The sequence below is a fragment of the Delphinus delphis genome, chromosome 18 (genome assembly GCF_949987515.2).
Source record: "Delphinus delphis chromosome 18, mDelDel1.2, whole genome shotgun sequence".
Lineage (NCBI taxonomy): Eukaryota > Metazoa > Chordata > Mammalia > Artiodactyla > Delphinidae > Delphinus > Delphinus delphis.
Window position 1 is genome coordinate 3656389 of NC_082700.1, and position 20140 is coordinate 3676528.

Sequence of the window (20140 nt, forward strand, 5' to 3'; positions counted from 1 at the left end):
CAAGTGATACGTGAGGTTTTAACCAGCAAAATTATCTCATTCCCTTCACACAACTGTCGTTAACTGCCTGGAATAGATCTTCAAGGTATTGCTTTAAGAAAATGACAGTTAGATGAAAAGTCATAATTTTGTGCTTTAAAATTTGTGTTCTCAGGTGGTTTATAATAGTCCTCTCAAATGACACTCATCAGTGAAGGATACACTTCATACATTCCAAAATAAACACAAATATTTATTTTCTACCCCCCAAAAATACCCCAAGCTTTCTCTCATCTTAATTGTTGTCTGTCTTGAGTTCTGTTTTGTGCCTGTTAGTAGGGTTTCTTGAGGATGAAAAGAGGACCTTCTGGGTAGAATTGAGCACGTGAACGCAGCAGTTCTGTGACTTGTCCGCTAGTTAAATGCTTGTCTCCTTTTCTAGTTAAATATAGCATCTGTGGGAAGGGGTATTTTGGCTCTTCTGCGGAGGAGAACCCAGACTCCTGTTGCCTAAGCATTGGTTACGGCCCTTCCTTGAGATGGTCACCCGCGTCCTTGTTTTGAAGGTTGACGTTCTTTATGCTGACCACTTGTTCCCTGTTTCTGTGATCATTGGTCCATGATCATTGTAAGGATCACTCCTCTAGGTGAAAGGACTGTTTCTTTGACTTTTCTCGATGAGATAAATTAAGATGGAGCTTGGTGAAAAGCACATGTTGATGGCAGCTCTCTTGAGGGGCACCAAGATGGTGGAGGGTGATTTGAAAGAGAGCCCAGGGCCCCGACAGACACCCCTGGACTTGGGGTTGGCTGGGGCCGCCACCTCATTCTCCCCAGAGTGTGGGGAGAAGGGGAAGAGTCCGGAGAGGCTCTTAGCTTGGTCGTTGTGTCACCAAGCATCTCCACCTGTCACGCGTGTACTGCAAAGTCTGAGTAGGAAACAGCTTCGTAGAAAATACATTTGCCTTCCGGGAGGAAAAGTGTATCTTGCTGAAATTAACCTACAGAGATACCATTGTCTAAAAATGTAATGGGAATTGTTAAGAATTAGCATTGGGATACTCTTGACTCAGACTTATTTCTTGAAGTGGGGGTTGCTTTGAGCTTTCGCAGGAAAAGTGGCTCTCTGGGTATCATAGGCTTCCTTAGAAGCCTGCTGTGAGAATTACCTGGCTTTCTATAAAGCAAGTGAGGGACCTTGGTATCACAGTAGGCACGTGTATGCCGCTTGAGGAGCACCGTTGATTCCGTTTGTCTTCCTAAAGCGTTTGCTTTTACTTTAGGGGACCCAAAGCTCATCCTAATACAAAGATAACAGGGATAAAGAAAACTGATGAGTATTTATTTCAGCCATTAGTTATGAAGACCCTTCCGAGCAGCACTGCTAGAGCTGTCTGCAAAAGTCAGAATCCGCGTAAGCTTTTCCTCCCCACACTTGCTCAATTCCTCTGTGTGAGCCCATAGGCCAAACACAGTGATAAGGAAGGTGCAGGAAGGGAGGCTGAATTCAGGGGACCTTGAACGTGGTGAGTTCCTGGTGGGGATGGTAAATTCACGTATGTTGCTCCTTCTTTTATTCTAGGCTATTCCTGCCGGTTGGTGTCACAGAACATGGCCCTTATCCTACTGAAGGAGGATTCTTTGGACGTAAGTAGCTTTTAAAAAGTTGTATTTGACATCACTGTGTTAAACCCTTTGTTTCTGCTATGACTAATAATCAGGATTTAAATTTTTTTTTTTTTTTTTTTATTAAGAAAGCAATTATAAAACTACTCAATGTATTTTCTCTTTTTATTTATGAACGGATGTCATAAAGTCATTTCTTTAAACATCAAGATGGTAAGCTCTACCTCTGGTACCAGATATAGGAATTTGTGTATGTTTTTAGGTGATGGCTATCATTGAAATTCACTTTGTCTTCAGATTCAGCTACAGTTTCTGTCATATTAGAGGAAGGAGAGAAGGTTTTTGTGAGAAGCACACTCCATATATAAAAAAGTCTTTCTAGCTAGCTGCATGGTTGAAAGCATACTCTCCCAGTACTGATAAAATGGACATTAAGAATTTGCAAGGTCTGGAGAATAATATACATCCATGTTAGAGTTATGGTTTGGAAAACGTATGATATTGATGGTTGCAGTATTTGTAAACTTATTTGCTTATCATTCTGTGATTCTAAGAATGTTCCTCACTTTGGCAAATCCTAAGTAGATGACTTTATACTCTTGATTAAGGGGTACCATGGATGTTAAGAAATACAATAAATATTCCAAACTGACATAAAAACTAGTAAGCCCAGAAAATTGCTTTGCGATAACACATTATTTTATTCACCTAGAACAGTGCCTTTAACATGGGGTAGTTTTAATCTGGTTTGACTTCCTGTTAGGATTTCCATTAAGGGGCGATGTTCAACTCCTGGTGGTTGCTAGGAGACTTGTAGGCGTTTCTTTGTAGTACAGACACTCAAGATGATATTCACGTGTCAGGAGTTGATGACGTTTACGTCGTAATAGGATGCACAGGCTCTTAGTTCCCCAACATCCCAGTGCCACCGGCTCACGGAGAATGGTACAGATGTGTACCCAGCCCGTCATGGCCTAAAGCTTCTGCTGAGACCCTGGTTGGGAGCTGATTTGAGAGTCCCCAGTGACCTGCTTTGGTGGTTTGACATGAAGATGGGAGCTCAACAGTGAGATTCCACCTGTGCGTCGTTTAACAAGAGCTTATTCCTGGCAGGCACCTACGGCCACACTCGCAGTCAGCGCCACTGCTCAGAGCAGATGACAGGGTTAGTTACGCTTGTAAAAGGAGGCTCTGATGGTGAAGTGAACGAGACGGGGACCGAGGAAGTGAACCACGAATCAGAAGCACTGGGCCTGGCTTCCTTCCCTCATCTCCTGTGTACGTCTGAGGGAATTAAGGGGGTCACCTCAACGACCATCAGTTACCTGGCATCCACCCCCTTCAGTTGACCTGTACGTAGGTCCAGGCTAGGACCCCAAATGCTTGTAAATGCTCAGGATTTATCCCTGTTTTCAGTGTTTCAACTGTTACCGAAATAACATCTAAGCTCTGTAATACAGAGATCAGTGGTCTTGGAAACAAGGAGGGTGATGAAGTGCACCCCACGGGGACACTAGATGATATGTTAATATACCAGTAGAAAATGTCATTTTCTTTTTTCCTCCTGTTTTTTTTTTTTTTGGTTAAAAAAAGTACTGTGAAATCACAGTATTGCTGATAGCACATGGACTGGCTCTGGCACACCCAATCCTGTTTCTGGTGTGCTAACCAGGGATGGGTCTGGGAGGAAGGGGCAGAGGGAGGCGTGGGGTCCCACAAATAAAAAGGGATGACGCTGGGACCCTCACTCTTCCATTTGCTTGAAGCTCATTGTGAAATCTTGCCGTTTGTGTTACTGGTTAAATGGGTTTACAGACTAGATTTAGTTTCGGTTAAACTGACTCTTACAAGGTGCTGGCTTGAAAAGATTTCTGTTTTTTTTTAAAAAAAAGCTATTGAGATTACAGTAGTGTAAGCAGAAGCTGCAATGGTGTGGCCTTGCTGGACACGCACACTGCTAGTTTTAAGTTTTCTTCGGCTGCTTGATGAATTAAAACAGTGATCAGATCTGACAAGCTAAACAAATTTCAGTATTCTCCCTAAGGCTACTATCATTAATCATGATTCTTGCCCTAAATGTATGATGGTATCTTGAAACCTTAGCTGTTGCAAAATGAAGCTATGAATTAGTGAGACTTTAAAAACTAAGAATACCGAGTATGAGAATAAAAATCTACAATGTTATCAGCAGTTTATAAAAAACATGTAATATTCAAATCAGTTACCCTGTCAAATTTCACAGCACCTACTGCTGGCTTTTTTTTTTTTTTGGCTGCATTGGATCTTCGTTGCTGCGCGCAGGCTTTCTCTAGTTGTGGCGAGCGGGGGCTACTCTTCATTGTGGTGCGCGGGCTTCTCTTCGCAGTGGCTTCTCTTGTTGTGGAGCACGGGCTCTAGGTGCATGGGCTCTAGGTGTGTGGGCTTCAGTAGTTGCAGCGCGTGGTCTAGGGTTCACAGACTTCAGGAGTTGTGGCACACAGGCTCAGTAGTTGTGGCTTGCGGGCTCTAGAGCACAGGCTCAGTAGTTGTGGCTCCGTGGCATGTGGGATCTTCCCGGACCAGCGATCGAACCCGTGTCCCTTACATTGGCAGGTGGATTCTTAACCAGTATGCCACCAGGGAAGTCCCACTGCTGGCTACTGAATGCTAGACATCTTTTGATATTTGTTAGTAAAAGACAATAAGGGCCAAGCCATTTGAGGATCATTTGTTTTTTGTGCTGCAATAATTAAAATGAATATGGATGGAGACATATAGAAAAATTTGCCAGCATTTTCTAAGAAACAAATGATTGAACTAACCATGAAATTTATTTGGAGGAAAGTGCAGTTGTTTTTAACATGTTAACCTATAGAATACACAAAAAACTAGTTCTCATGGGCCATTAAAAGGAAGATGAATTGGTAAGGATATACTTGAGCAAAATAGTCATTCTTTAACCCAAAGTTTTATGAAATAAGTACGTGTAATCAGTGATGGAATGAAAATGTAATCATGGAAAATTCATTAATGGCATGTATGGCAGAGACTACATTTCCCAGCATCCCTGGGTCTGGGTGTGGCCGTGAGATTTAATTCTCAGAGCCTTGCAGGGAGCCCACTGGCAAATCAGGGATGAGGTTTGTAGAATCCCCACTCCTGTATCACAAGCGGAGTATGGAAGGGTAGGTTGGAGGCTGAGAGATGTTAATTCAGTAACTGGTACAGAAACTAATTTGAAGTATAGAGGAAGTTAAAACAGGAAATTAGGTGTTTGCCAAATTACTGGATAATCCTGAAGGAGCAGACGTCAGCAAGGTAGGCTTCAAGTTCATACGTCCGTGGCTCTGTTCCCAAGGTCAGGACTCTGTTCTGCTTCCCCAGGGGACTTGAGGCAATCACAGCTGACGGTCCAGCTGCCTTGCACCTGTGAACCTGGGACTAGGTGAGAGAATATGGAAAACTTCCCCTGTATGAAAAGGAATTCCTCTGTCTCCGCAATCTTAAGCAAGTGTATCTTGTTGCTAGAATTCATCCAGAGTCCTGCTGATAAGGGAGTCTGGGAAATGTGGCTTTTAGCTTTCCAGTCCCTGTGATATATATATATATATATATATATATATATATATATATATATATATAAAAGAAGAGGATGAAAATCGATGCTGAGAGTCAATCAGTAAACAGTATCTAGCACTGACTCATTTATAAGCAAGAAGTGGGAATCAGGAGGACACAGAATGCTATAGGATCTCACAGATATGGTTGATGTTTCACAAGTTAGACCTTTAACATACGCTAGGTTCTTTACGGTACTTTGTAACGACATGCAGGGTGACCATGGACATCTTGTGGACCTCAGAAGTTTACTCTTTTATTTCCATCGTTTTTGTCCTCATGACAAAGAACCTGACAGTCATCAGACTTTAAAGTGCTGCAGAATTGCATAATGGTTAAGGGAGCCCGCTCTGGGCTGCCTGGCCGGGATCACACTCCACCTTCTGTACGTGGAAAAGTCTTTGACCCACAATAAATTCTTAAGTCACAGTCACTGTTTCTCTTCTATGTTCTTTATGTCTGTGAGTCTCTATATAGATATAGAGAGAAATATAGAAATAGATAGATATACATATATATATATATATCTGAAACACTTTATGTTTTTCAGATTACTTTCCATTATGGGTTATAACAAGACATTGAATATAGTTCCCTGTGCTGTACAGTTAATCCTAAAAGTCCAGTTTCCTAATTTGATCTTTTCTCTGACAGGTGGCTCCATGTTCAGTTACTTAAAATATGTTTAAAATACCTAAATACAGGCACATTCATACCCACAGGCACAGTGCCATTATTTGTTGCTACAAGAGGTGATGTTTATGTGCGCTGTGCTGAGGACTTTTTTGGTGGGGCGAGAACACTTTGAAAAGGTACGTTTAGAAATGCTTGCGTTAGGTGACTTTCACTGCAGCACATGTGGGTCCCATATCTTAGGCAGTGAACTAAACTGCCTCTCTAGTAACAGATGCTCACATCTGTTGAGTGCTTATTCATGAGTGCCAGGCCCTTTCTGGGAACTGGCTCTCTTCATCCTCCTAGTAACTCCTGAAATAAGAAAATTTCACTGCCTTTAAGTCTTGTACTAAAAAATATATATATATACATATATATATTTTTTGCAGTACGCAGGCCTCTCACTGCTGTGGCCTCTCCCGTTGTGGAGCACAGGCTCCGGACGCGCAGGCTCAGCGGCCATGGCTCACGGGCCCAGCCTCTCCGCGGCGTGTGGGATCTTCCCGGACCGGGGCACGAACCCGCGTCCCCTGCATCGGCAGGCGGACTCTCAACCACTGCGCCACCAGGGAAGCCCTCGTACTAAAATAGTTGATTGAAAATTTCTCTGTTTTTCCTAGCAGCTTGATAATAAATTCCTGAGAATATTTACCTACTTGGTAAGATCACCTTATAACTATATTTGTTCTTCAACATCTTTTTGTGAAGGTAGTAACATTGTGGTATACTAGAAATGTCCCTTGAGCAATTTTTTCCTGATAATTTTAGGCATGTTCAATTAATAATTCCTTTAATCCCTTGAAAGTACTTACATTTATTTATTTATTTATATTTAAAAATTTTTATTTTATTGAAGTATAGTTGATATACAATGTTGTTAATTTCTGCTGTACAGCAAAGTGATTCAGTTAACGTATATATATTCTTTTTTTTTAAACATCTTTATTGGAGTATAATTGCTTTACAATGGTTTGTTAGTTTCTGCTTTACAACAAAATGAATCAGTTATATATATACATATGTTCCCATATCTCTTCCCTCTTGCGTCTCCCTCCCTCCCACCCTCCCTATCCCACCCCTCCAGGCGGTCACAAAGCACCGAGCTGATCTCCCTGTGCTATGCGGCTGCTTCCCACTAGCTATCTACCTTACGTTTGGTAGTGTATATATGTCCATGCCGCTCTCTCGCTTTGTCACAGCTTACCCTTCCCCCTCCCCATATCCTCAAGTCCATTCTCTAGTAGGTCTGTGTCTTTATTCCTGTCTTACCCTTAGGTTCTTCATGACATTTTTTTTTCTTAAATTCCATATATATGTGTTAGCATACGGTATTTGTCTCTCTCTTTCTGACTTACTTCACTCTGTATGACAGACTCTAGGTCTATCCACCTCATTACAAATAGCTCAATTTCATTTCGTCGTATGGCTGAGTAATATTCCATTGTATATATCTGCCACATCTTCTTTATTCATTCATCTGTCAATGGACACTTACGTTGCTTCCATGTCCTGGCTATTGTAAATAGTGCTGCAGTGAACATTGTGGTACATGACTCTTTTTGAATTATGGTTTTCTCAGGGTATATGCCCAGTAGTGGGATTGCTGGGTCATATGGTAGTTCTATTTTAGTTTTTTAAGGAACCTCCATACTGTTCTCCATAGTGACTGTATCAGTTTACATTCTCACCAGCATTGCAAGAGGGTTCCCTTTTCTCCACACCCTCTCCAGCATTTATTGCTTGTAGACTTTTTGATGATGGCCATTCTGACCCGTGTGAGTTGATACCTCATTATAGTTTTGATCTGCATTTCTCTAATGATTAGTGACGTTGAGCATCCTTTCATGTGTTTGTTGGCCATCTGTATATCTTCTTTGGAGAAATGTCTATTTAGGTCTTCTGCCCATTTTGGAATTGGGTTGTTTGTTTTTTTTTGATATTGAGCTGCATGAGCTGCTTGTAAATTTTGGAGATTGATCCTTTGCCAGTTGCTTCATTTGCAAATACTTTGTCCCATTCTGTGGGTTGTCTTTTCGTCTTGTTTATGGTTTCCTTTGCTGTGCAAAAGCTTTTAAGTTTCATTAGGTCCCATTTGGTTTTTTTTGTGTTTATTTCCATTTCTCTAGGAGGTGGGTCAGAAAGGATCTTGCTGTGATTTATGTCATAGAGTGTTCTGCCTATGTTTTCCTCTAACAGTTTTATAGTGTCTGGCCTTACATTTATGTCTTTAATCTGTTTTGAGTTTATTTTTGTGTATGGTTAGGGAGTGTTCTGATTTCATTCCTTCACATGTAGCTGTCCAGTTTTCCCAGCACCACTTATTGAAGAGGCTGTCTTTTCTCCATTGTATATTCTTGCCTTCTTTATCAAAAATAAGGTGACCATATGAGCGTGGGCTTATCTCTGGGCTTTCCATCCTGTTTCATTGATCTGTATTTCTGTTTTTGTGCCAATACCATACTCTCTTGATTACTGTAGCTTTATAGTATAGTCTGAAGTCCGGGAGCCTGATTCCTCCAGCTCCATTTTTCTTTCTCAAGATTGCTTTGGCTATTTGGGGTCTTTTGTGTTTCCATACAAATTGTGAAATTTTTTGTTGTAGTTCTGTGAAAAATGCCATTGGTAGTTTGATAGGTACTGCATTGAATCTGTAGATTGCTTTGGGTAGTATATTCACTTTCAGAATGTTGATGTTCCAATCCAAGAACATAGTATATCTGTCCATCTGTTTGTTTGATCTTTAATTTCTTTCATCAATGTCTTATAGTTTTCTCCAAACAGGTCTTTTACCTCCTTAGGTAGGTTTATTCCTAGGCATTTTATTCTTTTTGTTGCAGTGGTAAATGAGAGTGTTTCCTTAATTTCTCCTTCATTGTTAGTGTATAGGAATGCAAGAGATTTCTGTGCATTAATTTTGTATCCTGCTACTTTACCAAATTCATTGATTAGCTCTAGTAGTTTTCTGGTAGCATCTTTAGGATCCTCTATGTATAGTATCATGTCATCTGCAAACAGTGACAGCTTTACTTCTTCTTATCCGATTTGGATTCTTTTTATTTCTTTTTCTTCCCTGATGGCTGTGGCTAAAACGTCCAAAACTATGTTGAATGATAGTGGTGAGAGTGGACAACCTTGCATTGTTCCTCATCTTAGAGGAAATGCTTTCAGTTTTTCACCATTGAGAACGATGTTGGCTGTGGGTTTGTCATATATGGCTTTTATTATGTTGAGGTAAGTTCCCTCTATGCCTACTTTCTGGAGGGTTTTTATCATAAATAGGTGTTGAATTTTGTCGAAAGCTTTTTCTGCATCCGTTGAGATGATCATGTGGTTTTTCTCCTTCAGTTTGTTAATATCGTTTATCACATTGATTGATATGCGTATATTGAAGAATCCTTGCATTCCTGGGATAAGCCCCACTTGGTCATGGTGTATGATCCTTTTGATGTGCTGTTGGATTCTGTTTGCTAGTATTTTGTTGAGGATTTTTGCATCTATGTTCATCAGTGATATTGGCCTGTAGTTTTCTTTCTTTGTGACATCTTTCTCTGGGTTTGGTATCAGGGTGTTGGTGGCCTCATAAATGAGTTTGGGAGTGTTCCTCCCTCTGCTATATTTTGGAAGAGTTTGAGAAGGCTAGGTGTTAGCTCTTCTCTAAATGTTTGATAGAATTTGCTTGTGAAGCCATCTGGTCCTGGGCTTTTGTTTGCTGGACGATTTTAAATCACAGTTTCAATTTCAGTGCTTGTGATTGGTCTGTTTATATTTTCTATTTCTTCCTGGTTCAGTCTTGGAAGATTGTGCTTTTCTAAGAATTTGTCCATTTCTTCCAGGTTGTCCATTTTATTGGCATAGAGTTGCTTGTGGTAATCTCTCATGATTCCTCGTATTTCTGCAGTGTCAGTTGTTGCTTCTGCTTTTTCATTTCTAATTCTATTGATTTGAGTCTTCTCCCTTTTTTTCTTGATGAGTCTGGCGAAGGTTTAGCAATTTTGCTTCTCAGGGAACCAGCTTTTGGTTTTATTGAACTTTGCTACCGTTTTCCCTCATTTCTTTTTCATTTGTTTCTGATCTGATCTTTATGATTTCTTTCCTTCTGCTAACTTTGGGGGTTTTGGTTCTTCTTTCTCCTATTGCTTTAGGTGTAAGATTAGGTTGTTTGAGATGTTTCTTGTTTCTTGAGGTAGGATTGTATTGCTATACACTTCCCTCTTAGCTTTTGCTGCATCCCATAGGGTTTGGGTTGTTGTGTTTTCATTGCCATTTGTTTCTAGGTATTTTTTGATTTCCTCTTTGGTTTGTTCAGCGATCACTTCGTTATTTAGTAGTGTATTGTTTAGCCTGCATGTGTTTGTACTTTTTACAGATATTATCCTGTAATTGATATCTAGTCTCATAGCATTGTGGTCGGAAAAGATACTTGATACAATTTCAATTTTCTTAAATTTACGAAGGCTTGATTTGTGACCCAAGATATGATCTATCCTGGAGAATGTTCCATGAGCACTTGAAAAGAGTATTCTGTTGTTTTTGGATGGAATATCCTATAAATATCAATTAAATCTGTCTGGTGTATTGTGTCATTTAAAGCTTGTGTTGCCTTATTTATTTTCATTTTGGATGATCTGTCCATTGGTGAAAGTGGGGTGTTAAAGTCCCCTACTATGAATGTGTTACTGTCGATTTCCTCTTTTATGGCTGTTAGCATTTGCCTTATGTATTGAGGTGCTGCTCTGTTGGGTGCATAAATATTTACAGTTGTTATATCTTCTTCTTGCTTTGATCCCTTGATCATTATGTAGTGTCCTTCTTTGTCTCTTGTAATAGTTTTCTTTTAAAGTCTATTTTGTCTGATACGAGATTTGCTACTCCAGCGTTCTTTTGATTTCCATTTGCATGGAATATCTTTTTCCGTTCCCTCACTTTCAGTCTGTATGTGTCCCTAGGTCTGAAGTTGGTCTCTTGTACACAGCATATATACAGGCATTGTTTTTATATCCATTCAGCCAGTCTATGTCTTTTGGTTGGAGCATTTAATCCATTTACATTTAAGGTAATTATTGATATGTGTGTTCCTATTACCATTTTCTTAATTGTTTTGGGTTTGTTATTGTAGGTCTTTTCCTACTCTTGTGTTTCCTGCCTAGAGAAGTTCCTTTAGCATTATGTTGTAAAGCTGGTTTGGCGGTGCTGAATTCACTTAGCTTTTGCTTGTCTGTAAAGGTTTTAATTTCTCTGTGGAATCTGAATGAGATCCTTGCTGGGTAGAGTAATCTTGGTTGTAGTTTTTTCCCTTTCATCACTTTAAATATATCCTGCCACTCCCTTCTGGCTTGCAGAGTTTCTGCTGAAAGATCAGCTGTTAACCTTATGGGGATTCCCCTGTATGTTATTTGTTGTTTTTCCCTTGCTGCTTTTAATATTTTTTCTTTGTATTTAATTTTTGATAGTTTGATTAATATGTGTCTTGGCATGTTTCTCCTTGGATTTATCCTGTATGGGACTCTTTTCACTTCCTGGACTTGATTAACTATTTCCTTTCCCATGTTAGGGAAGTTTTCAACTATAATCTCTTCAAATATTTTCTTAGTCCCTTTCTTTTTCTCTTCTTCTTCTGGGACCCCTATAATTCGAATGTTGGTGTGTTTAATGTTGTCCCAGAGGTCTCTGAGACTGTCCTCAGTTCTTTTTTCTTCTGCTCTGTGGTAGTTATTTCCACTATTTTATCTTCCAGGTCACTTATCCACTCTTCTGCCTCAGTTATTCTGCTATTGATTCCTTCTAGATAATTTTAAATTTCATTTATGGTGTTGTTCATCATTGTTTGTTTGCTCTTTAGTTCTTCTAGGTCCTTGTTAAACGTTTCTTGTAGTTTCTCCTGTTTCCAAAATTTTGGATCATCTTTACGATCATTACTCAATTCTTTTTCAGGTAGACTGCCTATTTCCTCTTCTTTTGTTTGGTCTGGTGGGTTTTTACATTGCTCCTTCATCTGCTGTGTGTTTCTCTGTCTTCTCATTTTGCTTAACTTACTGTGTTTGGGGTCTCCTTTTCACAGGCTGCAGGTTCGTAGTTCCCATTGTTTTTGGTGTCTGTCCCCAGTGACTATGGTTGGTTCAGTGGGTTGGGTAGGCTTCCTGGTGGAGGGGACTGGTGCTTGTATTCTGGTGGATGAGGCTGTATCTTCTCTTTCTGGTGGGCAGGACCATGTCCGGTGGTGTGTTTTGGGGTGTCTGTGACCTTATTATGATTTTAGGCAGCCTCTCTGCTAATGGGTGGGGTCGTGTTCCTGTCTTGCTGGTTGTTTGGCATGGGGTGTCTAGCACTGTAGCTTCCTGGTTGTTGAGTGGAGCTGGAGATCTCTGGGAGGTTTTCACCGTTTGATATTACGTGGAGCTGGGAGGCCTCTGGTGGACCAGTGTCCTGAACTCGGCTCTCCCCCCTCAGAGGCACAGGCCTGACACCGGCTGGAGCACCAAGACCCTGTCAGACATATGGCTCAGAAGAAAAGGAAGAAAGAAAGAAAGGAAGGAGGGAAGGAAGGAAGTTATTAAAATTTTAAAAAGTATTAAAAATAACAAAATTATAAAGTCATAATAAAAGAAAGGAAGAAGAGAGCAACCAAAGCAAGAAACAAATCTACCAATGATAACAAGTGCTAAAAACTATACTAAAAAAAAAACCAAAACAAAACGGACAGGCAGAACCCTAGGACAAATAGTAAAAGCAAAGCTATACAGACAAGATCACACAAAGAAGCATACACATGCACACTCACAAAAAGACAAAATGGAAAAAAATATGTGTATCTATTTATATAAAAAAAAAACCAAATCAATAAACAAATCTACCAATGATGATAAACTCTAAATACTAAACTAAGATAAACATAAAACCAGAAACAAGTTAGATGCAGAAAGCAAACCCCAAGTCTATAGTAGCTCCCAATATCCACCTCCTCAATTTGGGATGATTGGTTGTCTATTCAGGTCTTCCACAGATGCAGGTACATCATGTTGATCGTGGAGATTGAATCCCCTGCTCCTGAGGCTGCTGGGAGAGATTTCCCTTTCTCTTCTTTGTTCGCACAGTTCCCGGGGCTCAGCTTTGGATTTGGCCCCGCCTCTGCGTGTAGGTCGCTGGAGGGCGTCTGTTCTTCGCTCAGACAGGACAGGGTTAAAGGAGCAGCTGATGCGGGGCTCTGGCTCACTCAGGCGGGGCGGGGGGGGGGGGGGGGGGGGCACGGAGGGCGGGGCGAGCCTGCGTCGGCAGTGAGGCCCGCCGTGCGTTCTCCAGGGGAAGTCGTCCCTGGATCCCGGGACCCTGGCAGTGGCAGGCTGCACAGGCTCCCCGGAAGGGGGCTGTGGATAGTGACCTGTGCTCGCACACAGGCCCCTTGGTGGCGGCAGCAGCAACCTTAGCGTCTCATGCCCGTCTCTGGGGTCCGCGCTTTTAGCCGCGGCTCGCGCACGTCTCTGGAGCTCCTTTAAGCAGCGCTCTTAATCCCCTCTCCTCGAGCACCAGGAAACAAAGAGGGAAGAAAAAGTCTCTTGCCTCTTCGGCAGGTCCACACTTTTCCCCGGACTCCCTCCCGGCCAGCCGTGGCGCACTAGCCCCCTTCAGGCTGTGTTCACGCCGCCAACCCCAGTCCTCTCCCTGCGCTCCGACCGAAGCCCGAGCCTCAGCTCGCAGCCCCGCCCGCCCCGGCGGGTAAGCAGACAAGCGTCTCGGGCTGGTGAGTGCCGGTCGGCCCTGATCCTCTGTGCGGGAATCTCTCCGCTTTGCGCTCCGCACCCCTGTTGCTGTGTTCTCCTCCGCGGCTCCGAAGCTCCCCCCTCCGCCTCCCGCAGTCTCCGCCCGCGAAGGGGCTTCCTAGTGTGTGGGAACCTTTCCTCCTTCACGGCTCCCTCCCACTGGTGCAGGTCCGTCCCTATCCTTTTGTCTCTGTTTTTTCTTTTTTTCTTTTGCCCTACCCAGGTACGTGGGGAGTTTCTTGCCTTTTGGGAGGTCTGAGGGCTTCTGCCAGCGTTCAGTAGGTGTTCTGTAGGAGTTGCTCCACGTGTAGATGTATTTCTGGTGTATCTGTGGGGACGAAGGTCATCTCCGCGTCTTACTCCTCTGCCATCTTGAAGATCTCTCTGCATTCACATTCTTAAGTATTTTACAAAAATGATTGTACAACTCATACAGGAAGTCTCAGTGGCATTTTAGAGAATTGGTTACCATTCACCTCATGTCCTGTGAATCCAAGGCCCCAAACTAACAAATCAGTGGTTAAAAACAGTCATTATAAAAATTTGTACTCTTGGAAAATTTTAAAACTCCACTTATAATTCAGGACTCAAAGAGGAAATCACACTGGAAATTAGAAAATACGTAAAACTGAATGATTGAAAAATACTTTGCATCCAAACTCATTGGATTTAAATTTCCCGGAGAGAGAACTTTGGAGCATCACTGCTTATCCTACAAAAGAGGAAATGCTTAAAATTAGTAAAAGCTATTCATCCAGTTGAAGATGTTAGCAAAATACCAAAGATCAACAAAACTGAAAGCGGATTCTTCAGTTTTGTTCAGAAGGCACACGAGGTTAACACACGCAAAGCTGGTCAAGAAAAAAATTAAGAGTGAGAAAAGAGGAATAACTGCAGCTAGAGAGAGCAGTGATTAGAACAATATGAAGAGCTCTGTGTAAGTAAATTTGAGGCTTAGGTGAAATGGGTAATTACCTAGGAAATACGTAAAACTTTAGACTTGAGGAAATGGGAAACCTGAATAACCTTACATCCGTTAAAGAAATAGTGTCACTACTTCTGATTTTTCCTCTCAAAAGAACGCTAGACGCCCTCGTGATGTTCATACTCTAATTTTGTCAAGAATTAAAAGAGCAGATAGTTGCAATTTTATAGAGTCTTCCAAAAAATACAGAAAACAGTCAATCCTTTTCAATGTAGGTTGATGTTTAAAGTAACCTTCAAATCAAAAGCAGTAGGGGCAGAATGATAAAAGTTGCCGTTCAGTCTCGGCTGTGAAGTTAGAGGTAACAATCTTTGATAAAAGACTGGCGAACCAAATCCAATAATATATATATATATATAATCAGACATATGATGTAGTTGCATTTAATTCCAGGAATGTAAGCATGTGTTTTCTTTAGAAAAATGTGTTATTAATATACTTTACCTCATTAACAAATAGAAGAAAAAATACAACCATCTAATTGAATGCAGAAAAAATTTAGTAATCATTTATCTGTAACCAACAGTAGCAACAAACTTTAAATCCTGGCGTAGGCGTGGAGTTTCTTAACCTGATAAGGTGATTCTACCTAAATTCTTTGTCAAACATCATTCATGGTCAAGTGATAGACTCATTGCTTGTAAAGCAGAGAGATGGGCACCTTACCGCCAGTAGTGCCTTTTGTTACTAGATGTCCTTTTTTTGCTGTATGTCCTGGGTTGCAAGATGGTTTTTTCAAATAAACAAAACGTTAACAATTGAAGCTTCATTACTTCTCCTTTATCCACTGTTTGGAATGTTTGGGTGCCTTTGCCGTCCATGTGTGTGTATCCATAAGCTATGTAGAAACTGGTTTTGGACCTTTTATTTTGTATGTAAATGATGTCATAGTTTATGTATCTTTGTGAAGTTTGCTGTCTTCCCCCATGTTTTTGACATTTATTCGTGATGATCAATCTAATTGTAGCTCTTTGCTGTACGGCATTTAAAACTTGGTGGTAGACATTTCAGATTGTTTTCCATTTTTGTATTGTCACGAGTGCTGCGGAGGACGTTGTATGTGCGTGTTCCCTGAGCCTAGAAACAGGAATCCAGCTGCTTACTGTGCACACCTTCAGTACTACCAGGTAATGCCTCATTTCTCTCTCGAGTGGTTCCACCAATCTCACTTTCTCCAGGAGTGCGTACATCTTTCCATGGCTTCAAATCCCCATCCACGCGGCTGTTCCATCCGTAATACAACGGGCAGAAAAGGATGTCAGTTTCCTCTTCTATCTTTGCTGAAGGGTGGCGGTCACCTCTTAATGGGACTTATTTTTTATTTTTATTTTTTTGCGGTACGCGGGCCTCTCACTGCTGTGGCCTCTCCCATTGCGGAGCACAGGCTCCGGACGCGCAGGCTCAGCGGCCATGGCTCACGGGCCCAGCCACTCCGCGGCCTGTGGGATCTTCCTGGACCGGGGCACGAACCCGTGTCCCCTGCATCGGCAGGTGGACTCTCAACCACTGCGCCACTAGGGAAGCCCTTAATGGGACTTACTGATACTGCTTCCTGGCTGTCGGGCAAAGTTTGCAGCGTGTTCCTCTGACCTGATGTATCACAAGTTCTTCTGGGACCTCTGTGACAAACTATATTATCAGTATGTGAAACATTATTCTCTTTTTAAGGATGGTGGACTCAATATGTCCTCCATACCTTTTTGGTGGTCTTTTTTTTTCCTTTGTGGTTAAATGGTTTCTGAAGCAACCCTTTCTTCCCCCAATGCATGAGTATGAATCCTTTCCTTGTTTCCATTCTTCAGTGACCACTTAATGAAATCTAAGTTTTAAGAGCAGTATTTGATGTACAGCTTACCTTGTCAGATTCTTCAAGTCCCTAAATAGTTACCTATTTGGGGATCTAGAGAGAAAGGGATACTTCTAGGAGGCACCCACTTCTGGAACATTTATTTTCTGTTTCTGAATCATGAGTTTTAGGAATCACCCTTTGTTCCTTTGAAAAAAAAATTAGCAAAATCTGATAGGTTGAATTAGGTCATAGGGGACAACTTGTCGTGGCCGACCGGCACACATGGCTTCTACTGAAGAGGTAATAATAGTAACCCTCTGACACGTGTGGCAGCTGCTACCAGAGTCTCCAACCAGGATCTGGGCTTAGACGGTGGTGCACGGGTAATTGAAGCAGTAACCTCGAGATTAAATATGTCATTGGCAATGATTTTGTAGAATAAAGCGAAAGTCTGCTGTATCTTGAGAAGGAAATTATTGCAGACATATAAATAGCTTACTGTACAGTTTAATTATAGTGTTAGTAGGAGACAAGGCTCAATTGATACGTCTCCACAAGGAGATTCACGTAGGACTGAAAATCCTGCATTTGTACGGAAATGACAAAAGCTATAATGCCAGATGGAATGTAAAAAGTTTCGTTTCCTTGAAGTTAATTTTTTTTGACTGTAGTTATATGAAGAGTTATTATTTCATGACCATACAGTTTCTTTATCATTGTCTAATAGATTAATTTGAAGGTCTTTTCTTTGTTGTTTATATGGCATTTGCAGTATTTAGATATTAGGTTTTAGATTTAGAGGTTGATTATTTTTGTATCTTTTTTTTTTTTGGTCTGGCTGTGCCGTGTGACTTACAGAATCTTCATTCCCCGACCCGGGATGGAGCCTGGGCCACGGTAGTGACAGCACCGAGTCCTAACCACTGGACCGCCAGGGAATTCCCTTTGTATTTTAATTTATTTAAATTTGGGGATTTTCTGTTCCATTGAATCTGAGTTATAACCACTTTTCGGTATTTCAGTTCTTTCCATTGAGAATTGACAGTAGGAAATGATTGGAAGTGTTTGGTAGAATAAAACTGAAATCTGGTTTATCTGACAAAAACTCTTAAGTTAGGAGCTGACCTGATTCTTACTTGGTGTTGCCTCGACTTTGTTGTTCGTTACGGCTTTCTTTATGAATTTCTCATTTTTGTGAGAATTCCATCATGCAGTTTACTGAATTACTTCTCTTTATATTTCCCCATGGTTTTTCTTCATTACTGCAGGTTTGGAAAAATCAGAGTGGTCGGGTGAGAATAGTTGAAGTAACACCCTTGCTCCTTCACTCTTCCCTCCCATGAGCTTCCCCTCACCAGTCTTACGTCTAGACTTAAAATATGCACAATGGGTAAGAACTAATAGATACAGGGAAAGAAAGGAGAGGACTTCTTACTGTTTGGCAGGATAGCAGTTGGTAGTGTGATGCGTATGTGCTTAGGATTTGATACGCTAAACCCTTTCTACCCATTTAATCTACCAACTCCTCTGCCTCATGACACATTGTTTATGTTAGCTAATCTATGGGTTCCTGTGTTTTATATTTTGAATTTAAACAATGCAGAAACTGATTATTGGTCTGTAAATTACGTGCAAGTTCCCAGCATGTAAACATGTCATATTCATGAAAGCAGGGTTAGAATTCAGGGCATAGGAGCTGAAAGGCGATGTGAGCTTGGGTGACTATTTAGCTGTACTTTGAAAGGAGATTCCTTAATGCACTTAAGAATTGAAGCTGTTGATGGCATAAGTCCCTATGTTTAATTTCACTTAGATTTCGGATATTTTCATCTCTGCATACGTGGGTATAACTGGCCTTGCTCTACCACTTCTAGGACTTCAGTAATTTTTTAATGTTTAAGTAGAACAGGCAGGTTGAGAGTGACTTACCGTGGTACCTGGCCCAGGATTGGCTGACAGCATACGTTGCACGTGTGTGGGATAACTGTGTGCACAGACCTCCGAGGCGTGAGGCGCTGAGGACTCCGGTAGGGCAGCATGGGAGGGGAGGGTGTGGAAGAGATACTGGTGTAGGTGGTTCTTTTGCCGGGTGGTGGATCTGCTCCAAGACTGCTCAGTGCCATCAGGAAGGCTCCGTCACCTGCGGGAGAGAGTGTGCCAGGCTGGGTGTCAGGACGGGAGGTGGCGTCCAGCGGCCCCCATGTGCACAGAATGCTGGCTTCGCCTTCTCTTGTCACCTTGGTGAGTACTTGAAAACCATTGATTAGGAAATTTGTTCGTTGGAAGCTCTAGAGCAGTAAAGAATTCCCTTAATGGGAGTAAAAATTGATTTAAAAAGACCATGTCTCTTTTTAGAAATTACAGGACTTAAGGTTCTCTTGGCAGTTGAAATTTCCTTTTTCAGCAGGACCTCTCTGCGGGACAGGGGATTTCACGCTGCTGGTGGAAAGGTGAGGCCCAGAGGTAGCTAGTAGCTACCGTAAGTCTTTTTACGGAACAGCGTGCTCCTGGACTACATCCCACATCCGTTTTTATTAGGTTCTTGGATGATGGGAAAGACCTTGCTTTTTCAGGTGCTTAGACCTGAAATAGAAAGAATTCCCAATTCTCTAAATGGCACTAATGTAATTAAAACCTCGAGTTTCTGTTTTCCAGCAGTGGTAGTTAAGGGTACCCTAACTAGCCCTCCTGATGAAAATAAGTAAGACTTTTGAATTAAAATATTTAAATATATATATCTTTTTTAAAGCACTGAAGAGAAGATAGGTCAGGGATTCTCAGGTAAAACTGGAGGAAGAGAGTGAACCCAGCAGGTGAGGGGGCACTTGTCCTGACAGCCTTGGGGCCAGAGCGAGCTGGGGTGAAGCTGGCTTCCTGTGGGCTTGAAACCTGGGTTCTTTCACCTGTCACATGCAAAGCACTCACAGAACAAGGTCTGAGAAGTTGAAGGTTGAGTTTTATACAGAGAGAAAATGATCTTGGGCAGAAGGCCTGAGTTGCACAACAGACTAAAAAGCAAAGAAAATGTTAAAACCTAGATTAATATTGAATGTATTCAGTAATACCTGGGGGATAAAACGTGGATTTGAACTATAATATGACAATAGCCTACACGTTGCAAAGGGTGGGAAATAGATACTAAGTGTTGAAAATCCTCCTATTGTTTGGAAATAGTTTTCAAGCAGAAGTGGCTTTACAGTTGAAAGAAATCTTATACTAAAACATTTTTTTTTTTTTTTTTTTTTGCGGTACACGGGCCTCTCACTGCCGTGGCCTCTCCCGCTGCGGAGCACAGGCTCTGCATGCTCAGGCTCAGCGGCCCACGGGCCCAGCCGCTCCGCGGCACGCAGGATCCTCCCGGACCGGGGTATGAACCTGTGTCCCCTGCATCGGCAGGCGGACTCCCAACCACTGCGCCACCAGGGAAGCCCCAACTAAAACCTTTTTACTCCCTTTGTAATAGAGTAGCGGAACAAAGTGTTCAAAGTAGGCACAGTGAATCCTATTGCTTGATACCTGTCATCAGAGGGGAAAGCTGCAAACCAGTGAACCAGTGGTGACGTTCATTTTTACTGAAGTATAGGTTCATTGACAAAGTTGTGTGTTTCTCCTGTACAGCAGTGATCTGAAATACATATATATTTCTTCGTATTCTTTTTTCATTACAGTTTATTACAAGATATTGAATATAGTTCCCTGTGCTATATAGTAGGTCCTTGTTTACTTATCTTATAT

The 20140-nt window shown here is 41.6% G+C and overlaps 1 protein-coding gene across 1 annotated transcript in view; it reads left to right on the plus strand.

The window, feature by feature from the left end:
* Positions 1 to 20140, plus strand: part of LOC132413675 (phospholipid-transporting ATPase IB) — a 518461-nt gene that overhangs the window by 153510 nt on the left and 344811 nt on the right. The window contains exon 24 of the mRNA XM_059995779.1: positions 1562 to 1626. Within this exon, the coding sequence (XP_059851762.1) occupies positions 1562 to 1626 (65 nt within the window). The remainder of the gene's footprint in view (positions 1 to 1561; positions 1627 to 20140) is intronic.